This window comes from Arachis hypogaea, chromosome 17, assembly GCF_003086295.3.
Source record: "Arachis hypogaea cultivar Tifrunner chromosome 17, arahy.Tifrunner.gnm2.J5K5, whole genome shotgun sequence".
Lineage (NCBI taxonomy): Eukaryota > Viridiplantae > Streptophyta > Magnoliopsida > Fabales > Fabaceae > Arachis > Arachis hypogaea.
This window is the reverse complement of record NC_092052.1, coordinates 40,968,858-40,978,491: the sequence shown is the minus strand read 5'-3', so window position 1 is coordinate 40,978,491 and position 9,634 is coordinate 40,968,858. Positions and strand designations below refer to the sequence as shown.

The 9,634-nt window shown below is 31.9% G+C and overlaps 1 protein-coding gene across 3 annotated transcripts; it reads right to left on the bottom strand.

The window, feature by feature from the left end:
- Window positions 1-3,313: 3,313 nt before the first annotated feature.
- On the bottom strand, window positions 3,314-8,942 carry LOC112766258 (beta carbonic anhydrase 5, chloroplastic). 3 transcript variants are annotated; one of them, XM_025812161.2, is made up of 10 exons: window positions 8,408-8,942; window positions 8,144-8,292; window positions 7,991-8,037; window positions 6,901-7,020; window positions 6,742-6,790; window positions 5,855-5,968; window positions 5,705-5,758; window positions 4,856-4,938; window positions 4,640-4,742; window positions 3,314-3,703 (listed from the first exon to the last, which is right to left on the bottom strand). In XM_025812161.2, exons 1-10 carry the CDS (start codon window positions 8,421-8,423, stop codon window positions 3,500-3,502), a joined length of 939 nt encoding a protein of 312 aa, XP_025667946.1. In that variant the 5' UTR covers window positions 8,424-8,942; the 3' UTR covers window positions 3,314-3,499. The 3 variants fall into 3 exon arrangements, with proteins under 3 accessions (XP_025667946.1, XP_025667948.1, XP_025667950.1); XM_025812163.2 differs by lacking the exon at window positions 5,705-5,758; XM_025812165.2 differs by lacking the exons at window positions 5,705-5,758; window positions 5,855-5,968.
- Between the last annotated feature and the right edge of the window lie 692 nt (window positions 8,943-9,634).

Genomic DNA, 9,634 nt, shown 5'->3' with positions numbered 1-9,634 from the left:
GCGTAAAGGATAAGATACAGGTACAAGATAACAAAGCATATGTAGAGATATAAGCACAATAGTCATAGAGTACTAGCCGCAATCTGCGGAGTTTAAGCCGACTTGTTATATACAGACATAACAGAGTTTTGAGTTAAAACAGCATATACAACTTGTCTCTCAAGTAAGCCTCTAAGGAAAAAAGTAATAAAGATACAAAAGATAGAGAGAACTACAACAAAATATCCAAAAGATGATAAAGATCCTCCGCTCTGTCACCATCACGCAACTCACCGTGGTGGGTTACGACCTGCATCTGAAAAATAACAACAAAAAATGGTATGAGAACCAGAGGTTCTCAATATGGTAACAGTATCCAGTAATGTAAGATATAAGGTTCCGGGACGCCAGAGGAAATCCTAGAACTTCCCATCAAGCATGGATCCAAACTTATAAAACAATTAAATAAATCCTTAAACAGGTTATCTAACTTAGGGGATTTCTAATCTAATAATTTCACCGCTGTCCCATTGCCACCGCCTACCGAACCTCCTCAATCCCAGTAGAAAACACAAGTAACTCATACAAGTAAAGCACAAGTAATTATCATGTATAGTAAGTAAATCAAGAAGAATTTAAGCATGTTATACAATTAAGCATAGTATGCAAGTAAACAAAGCAAACAAACACATAGTAAATGCATATGATGAATGTCTGTCCTATTGGCTGTGATATCACATTATCGGTTCAACTGCCAACCCAACACATTCCCATAGGAATGTCGCCTTTCGGTCACAAATAAAATGGGAACCCCCAGGGATATCGTTCCCCGCACATGGTCCAGGGATATAGTGCTCGAGCACACTCTTGTGATTTCGAAAGGATGCGAGCGGAATTCTCAGCCACAAACCTCACATCTCAACGTAAGCGGGACTAACCACTGCCCTTATGTCGCCGCCGTGACCTCGACAAGCGGGATTAACCAACCGTCCTTGCCAGGCGCATAGCGTCTCAACATTCTCAATATAAAACAACATATCAATGGTTTTCAAAAATCATTTTCAGCGGTTAGTAAAGTCATCATTTAACCTCGAGTCCTAGACTCGTCTCAACCATCATCAATCCGTAATTCCATAATTCATCACATTAATCATCATTACAGTACTCCGCCATCTCACTCAACTAATCCATCCTCAATACCCCAGAAACCTAAGTCTCTGTCTTCTAAATTCATACAGAAATTCACTAAATTAAGTCACTAACTCATCTTTAGTAATATTAGGACCTAATTACTAGATAGTATCCTTAAACGGTACTTAAAGAAGATTAGAAAGTTAGAGAACCTTTAAAAATGAAGAAAAATAATTTTTCAGCAAAACAGGGTTCCGCGTATGCAAGCCCTATCCCGCACACGCATGGGTTGAAATCTGGGTATCCGCATACGCAGCACCTGTTCGCGTGTGTGAATATCCAAAATAGAATGGAATGCTCGCGTCGCGTGTTAAAACTCATGTACGCAAGGGTCAAAATTTTAACATAACTTTCTCTACAAAACTTTATTTTTCTCAAACTTTATATCATTTTAAAGCTCTTTAAACCGTCTTTAGTTTAAAATAAAATCCAATCAATTTTAAAAACCGAGGCTCAAGTTATAATCCGCCAAAATTCGTCAAAAACCAAATTTTACAAAAATCAACAAGGTTCTCTAAATTTCAAAACTCCACAAGCAAAACCAATTCACAAACATTCTAATTCACATCAAAACTTACCATTCACACCCACAATCACATCCATATATTTCATCACTTACCATTCCATTTTTTCTATCATTTTCACACCTAATTTACCATTCAATTTATCAATTCCTCAATCAAATCTTAACAACCTTATTTATCAATAATATTCCATACATGCAATCATGATTTATCATTTATCATCATCATATTAACATTCCACCACAACCATATCTCAACCATACCATTTATTCAACTTCCATCAACATGCATATAACACAGTCACAATTTAAGCATCCATATATTCAATTCAATCCTATCCTATGGTCCACTAGCCTAAGTGCCCAAAAACACTACATATTATATAGAGAAAACCGAAACGATACCTTAGCCAATTCTCAATATGCACAATACACCAAAATTTGGATCCTACAAGCTTCCAATCACAATCAAGCCACCAACTCCAATCCAAATGCTTCCAAATAGCTAAGACAACTCCAACAAGCACTAATGCTCAAACTAACATCATATATTTCATAAAAATCAATACCTAATATTCACAATATACCAAACTACAAGGATTTTCGAGAAATCTTATCTTATCCATAGAAATTGGAGATGAAACCCTACAATTTCTCACTAATAGTTAGCACCTAAACAACCAAAATACAAAAATCTACTCAAAACCCCAACTTTAATTTTCGAAATTTATAGAGCTGCAGAATGGGGAGAGAGTTTCGAAATCTTACCAACAAAAGTTAGATAAAAATAATGGGCTCGGCGAGAGCTTCGTGTCGCCACAAACCATTTGCGAATCGGAGCACCGTAACTCGAGTTATGGTTGAATGAAGTTGGAGATAAATAGTGTTTTGGAAACCCTCACATCTCTTCTCACTTCAGCCGCTCTCACTCTCATACAAGTGTTTAATGAGCTGAAATTGGTGCCTTTGAGTGTTTATATATGTTGGGTTTGGGCCCAACTTGGGTGGCCCAGTCCAACCCATTATCGTTTTCGGCCCGTTTGGCTTGAAATTGGGCCAAACCTTTAGAATTAACGTCCGATTTTCAACTATAGTTATTTTTCTAAGTTTTTCTACAATTTTTTTTATTATTCTCACGCAATACCGAACAGATTTAAGCCGGTACTACCGGCTAATTTACCAGTACGTGTTTTTATGCAATTTTTCACAAAAAATTACATTTTCCAACTCAAAAAAATCTACTGAGTCCAAATATCATATTTAAATTTTCTAATTAATATTCTAAATTTTTGAATATATTTTGGACTATTAAATTATTTTAATTAAGCGGTTAATTAATTATGGTTCTTACAAGAAAAAGACCGACAGATCACTCAGTCACGAGGATGGATGAGATGAAAGGTGGATAAGGAACGGTCTCTCTATAAATATCATACATGATAAAACTTAATGACATCGTTTGATCCATGTAACGAACCCCACCTAATAGGACAAGATTTCATTGTTGTTGTTGTACTTCTCATTCGGATAGACCAAATATTACTTCATCATAGATTAAAATTTCATTTGAGAACTTTTACTAGTTTACTATAGTAAATTCTTAAAAAAGCCGACACCAAGTGTAAAAATCATTCATTTAATTTGTTTGCAAATTTGCATGTATATACTAGCATTCTACCGAAATTTTATTGATTTATTCTCACATTAATTATATAACCCCCCATCCTTTTAAGGCCCCCATTGGTAATAGTATAGTGTGTATAGAGGTGCCAGTCCTGCACGTCTATGAAATAAAGCGCAGCACAGTCAGGACCAGAATTCTTGTTCTTTGATAGCATAACTACTGCTTTCTTCATTGACAGTGCATCCATTAAAATCAAGGGTCCACTTCTCAAACGTGCAACTCGAGAAATTATAGTACCCTCCATGAAGAGAAAGTAACCCACTTCTCACTTTATCTTCTATCCATGGATAACTGAGCATGTTCAACAACGACTGGTTTATAGATTCCTGTCAAAAAATTTAATGAACATTATTACTTCATCAATTGCCTTGGAAAACTATAGTAGTTCTACAATTTATTCTTGAATACTTTATTATTATTATTATTATTATTATTATTATTATTATTATTATTATTATTATTATTATTATGCCATCGTCTAATAATAATAAGTGTCACATTGACAATTGAATGAATTGATACACCAAAAAATGAATGTATTTATACATACGTTAAATATTGGATGTATCAGTTTTATTAATGCGACAGATATTATTGGATCAAAAGAGTCTGCATAAATATTTCTAATACATTTTCTTATATTTGAGCAGTACTATTTTGTCTATCTTTAGTAATTGAAGACCATTAGAATTTATTATTTTGGGCCATCAGTTAATCATTAATGTTTAAAAGTATGGGATAAACTATGTTGTTAGATTACTAGACTAAAGGAATTAGACTAAATAAATTGAGTTGATGGCTAAGTGATAGCCAAAAACAATAAATTCTGATTATCTCCTAACATTTCTCAATAATTATTAAGATTTCATTAGTCTAGCGGGGGTGTCTATTTAAATATCATTTTTAGAGCTCAAATTTAACACCATTAAGAAATTGATGTGTTTGTTTACTACTTGACCAATGATAATTTAAGTTCAAACATTATAATTTGTAGGTGGAGTCTATAGTGCCTATAGTTATGGTGGTTATGATTGTTAAACAATTTTAGCAATATGTACGAAGTGGTGTTAAAATTAAAGTCACATTCTTTTATATTTTCGACGCAACACTTTTTATTTTTATTTTTTAAATTAAAAAGTGTTGTTAAATAGTAAGATTCAATTTTAGCAATGTTTTTAAAATTGAATACCACTATAAGCATAGGTAATTATATAGATATCACTTAATCTGATATATTCTTAACAAATAATTATGATGGATACCTTCTCACAGAATCTGCATTGCTGAGCGAAGCTAAGATGAGCTGTGGCTGCTTTTGTCCTCAATTTTGCAACATTCCCATTGGTCACCCACTTGTTTATGAAGCTTTTAGAAGAACAAGAATGAACTCCTAATAAGTTTTATAGCCATACCAAGCAAAGATTTCAATGGTGAAATAAAGTTACTTAGAGCTGTATAGTTAGCAAGACATAACATACCTTGATTCTACATCTTCTTGAATTTTCATCAGGTTTTCAATTCCTGCACAGCTACTATGACCAATGACTAATATATTCTCTACCTAAAAATTTCATGAACCAATTTGAAATATGCATCTGTCAACAGGGTATATGATCTACTAGCATTTATATGCATATAGCACACACAAGCCAAATAAAAAAGAAAGGGAAACACTCATTTCTTCAATAGTATTATCATTCTCATTCTAGACATTTGTTTGCGTAATAGCAAAATTCTTTGCTAATGCTTTTGCACAGGAACATATACAGAGAAACCAATATTATTTTTTTTCCATTGAGTTTTACAGAATCAATTTGTGTATCCTAATTCAACCGCAAAAGCTACCCCTTGATATATAAAACATTAAACTTGTAGGAATAAAAATATAGAGTGGTCTATGAATAGGTAACAACCATAGGATAAGCACATGTCATATTAAAATTGAGCCGGTCTAACTCAACTCAAAATATTAGCTTAAGAAGTGAGGGTTGCTAAGTGTAGAAATATAACCGTTCATGTTGTCTCCTCCTATTAGTTTAAACTTTTAGGAGAAGTGGTATTATGACATGGTATCAGAGCTTCTATGATTGAAAGGTCTAGAGTTCAAATTAAAAGAGAAAGAAAGCCTATACAAAAATTCAAGCAAACTCAAAAGGAAACTCTTACTTGAGAGAGTATGTTAGAAATATAACCATTTATGTGCCTTCTCGAATTAGCTTAAGGTTTTGGGAGAAGTGGTAACATGACACTAAGTACTTATAAAAACCAGGATGTACATATCCTAAGGTTTAAATATAGAGCAAGAACTTTATGAAATAAGAATGTACCTCTAGAGTAGTAACTGCAAACTCAAGAGCAGCATTACACTCTGATGGTCCATTCTGCCATCATAAACCGATAGAAGGAACGAAATTAAGATGAATAACTAACAACTAACATGTATAGGCAAAACTAATCTGAAGCAATTATGCAGATACCTTCATTAGAGGTACAAGATTTGCAATGTTGCGTATCATAAAGGCTTCTCCAGGTTGGAATCCTAATATATTTGAAGGACATACCCTAGAGTCTGCACAAGCAATCACCATAAACTAAAATTGGAACTTATCAGTTTTAAGACCAATCTCTCAGTTTATTTTGAACTAAAAAATGTAGTACAACATAGCGTTATCCAAAGTCAATGTTAAAATGTGATGCTGAGAATATTCATGGAAAAGAAGGATAATTAAGTAACAAATCTATTATATGTTGCATTTGGATTTACTTCAAAAAGGAAGTAACGTTTATACTTATTTTTCAAAGAATTTTTTTTTTAAGAAAAGTAATTTTGTATTTGGATAGACAACTTAAAATGTGCTTTTAATTATTAAAAAAACTCCCAGATAGTGCATTTTTTTAGAAACTGACTATAACTAGCTTGAAGGGAAAAAGTGATAAATTTTGCTTTTCTAATGGCAAGTTCTTTTTAATAAGGTTTAATTACCTTGTTAGCCTATATAATTTTATCAAATTTTTAATTAAGTCCTTATACTTTAAAATTTGTAATTAGGTCCTTGTACAAGACAAAAAATTATAATTAGATCCTCACTAGTTATTATTTTTCCGCAAAAAATACATAATCGAAAATTCTAGAATATTTTAAAAATTCATTCCATATCAAACACAAAAACAAATATTCCAAAAATATTTTGTATTTTTTAACAGAAAAAAGCTTGAGGGGACCTAATTGAAACTTTTTATCTAAGAACTCAATTACAAACTTTAAAATTATAAGACTTAATTAAAAATTTAGTGAAATTGTAGAGATCAACAAACTAACTAAGCGTTTTAATAAAATAAATCTAAATGCATACTTTGCTATTACCTTTGGATATTGAGCTTTAGACAATGCTTGGAAATGCTCCAACTCTTTCCTGTCTAAAAGAAATATAGCTTATAAGGCACCACAAGACTACCAAAAGGAAACTAAACATTTCTGTTTGGCAAAACTGAGAAGGAGAAAAATATGCAAGAAAACTCTTACATGTATTTGTGGTTCTTGAAACTCAGAAACCTTTGTTTCATCAACCCAAATAACTCATGGTCACCACCAGCTTCAGCCATATTCCACACATCAGTATCCTTGTTTTCTGATTGTTTCTCCCTACAATCAATGAAACACACATTATTCTTCAGAGTATCCACCTCCAAACATAGTGACTAACTCTTCCGTTGGAGATCATCCACTTAAGGGCAAACGGCTAGTCATAACTTTCTATGCTGGATTTGAACTCCCAACTTTTTTGTTAGAGCATCTCCAACGACAGAGTTCATTGTTCAACTTTTTCCAATTTTTTGTCCAACGGAAGGGATTAATAGTGTTGGAAAGTAAAAAGTAGATGTCTATGTATTTTTTAAATTAATAACAAAATAATAGTGTATTAGTTAAATTTGCAGGGTTGCGATAGGAATCAAGATTGGTTCCTTTATTAGAGATAACTTAAAAAAGAACCATTACTATTTCATAGTACGAAGTTAACGTGGCTTCACTTTCTATCAGAGATAATATTCAATTTGGTCCCTGAAATTTCAAACCCTCATCAAAATAATCCTTGACTTTCATAAATGACCAAATTGGTCTCCGAATTTACAAATCATGAATCTACATTCGTCCCTAATTCAATTGCCACTAAGTCGCTAACACAGTACTAACATGGAGTGTTACAGTGCCAGCATAACATGCTCAGTAAGGTAGCTTGGCTAAGACTTCAGTATGATCATATCAGGGTTCCAAATTGGTTAATTAAACTCATTTTAATTTTTACACCAATATAAAAGCAATTAACCAAAATGAGTCCATTTAACTAATTAGATCAGATTCTTGTAAAATCAGAGACCAATTTAGTCACTTCTAAAAGTTAGGGATTATTTTGATGAACGGTGAGAATTTCAGAGACCAAACTAGGCATTGCCTCCTTTCTATCATGTAGGAGCAAAAGAGGACTAAAACCCATATTTTATCTTCAAGCATCCAGCACTAAATAGCAAAGAAATGTATGAAACAATATGAAAAATCCCAAGCAAAGAACAGAATATGAAAATTTCTGAACCACAAAATTCATTGCAGTACTTACTTGAACGATGCTGCTGCATAGCAAGAATCCATTCTTGCCCAATTCATCTGAAAATAATTTCACTCAACAAAATATGAGAACCAAAGAATCAAAGAGAAATTACTTTGATTAGAAGCTTAACATAGGAAAACCAAAACAGTTTAAGAAACTCACAAATTTTGGCCATGGCCTTGTTCTTGAGGAAATCGCAGAAGAGGAATTGGTTGGAACAGAAAAGGGTACTGTCCTCCAACAAGTGTCCCAATGGAATAATGAACCCACAACACGTACTTCTGATCGGAGAAGTGAACTAACTCTGGACCCTGTAACGATTCATCAAGCAGTATTCATTTAACTAAATTGTTTAATAGTTGAATTACAATAGCAAACAAACATTGCGGGAATAACAATACTACTATAATGGTACTCAGTACTCACTAATTGACCACGCCATCTCTTCCTACTAAGTATCCTTCCCATGTTGTGCCATATACCATATTTATCGATTCTAATTATTAAATTTATCCTTATCTTTATTGATTATTCATAGTTTTAATTAAATTATTATGCATCGTATTTAAAAAAGAAAAACTAAAAATATTAGTTTATCAGCTATTTTAATTTTTAATGGAGCATATTTTATAGTTGTGAATTTATATTTAGTAACATCCTAAATTAGTTCTTAAAAAATTTGTCGTAAATAATTTAATTTTTTAAAATTTTGATCATCAAATTCGTTTTTGATCTTTTATTTTATTAGATATAATAATTTCATATTAAATGTTAGTAAAAAACTTGATAAATTAATTTTTGTTGTTATTTAATAAAAATATATAAGTGTCTCTATAATTTTTAAAAAAATTTATATCAATCTATCTAATTTATATAGACTAACAATTTAATGTAAAAGTTAATTTATCGAACGAAATAAAAATTTAATGATTGATCTAGTCATTAATATTCGTTCACGATTAAATTACTAGAGAAAAGTATTATTTATATTTGTTTCTTGGCAAGTGGGGATGATGACAAGATTCTCGTGACGTGGCTATGCAATGAGAATTATTGGGAGGAATGGAGGATTGATGCAAATTAATAACAAAGACTTATCCACTCGTTACATTTACACGTGCCATGTAGTGGATTTGTAGTTATCCCATTTTGTGGGAGTTGAAGTCTTAACATCAACGATATGTCGATATGTACGTGTTGGATTAGATCAAAGACACATTTGGCATGGCTATCTACTCCTAGTTTTCCATTTGCACAAGGAAAGTAAATGACTTTCATTTTCGCAAAATAACTACTTTTTAAATTAAAATGCTTCTATTTTATCTTAATAATTAAGAGGAGGGGTGTGCTGATCCGATTCGAAGATTGAATCCCATCTCAAATATTGTAAGGGTTAATTTGGTATAATTTCACCAAATTTAAAATTAAATAATAGTCTCAAAAATAAATCCAATTATTATTTTGGGTTAAGATTGGGTTAAGACGAATTCGACTTCACCTGACCAATATATATCCTAAAAGAACTAAAAAAGATATATATATTTTAAATTAATTTTAATATTATGTTATATTAATTATAAGTTTATTATTTTATTTTTAATCACACTTGTTGAATTAAAAAGTAGATCCAAAAAGTATCAAATTTAAATTTAT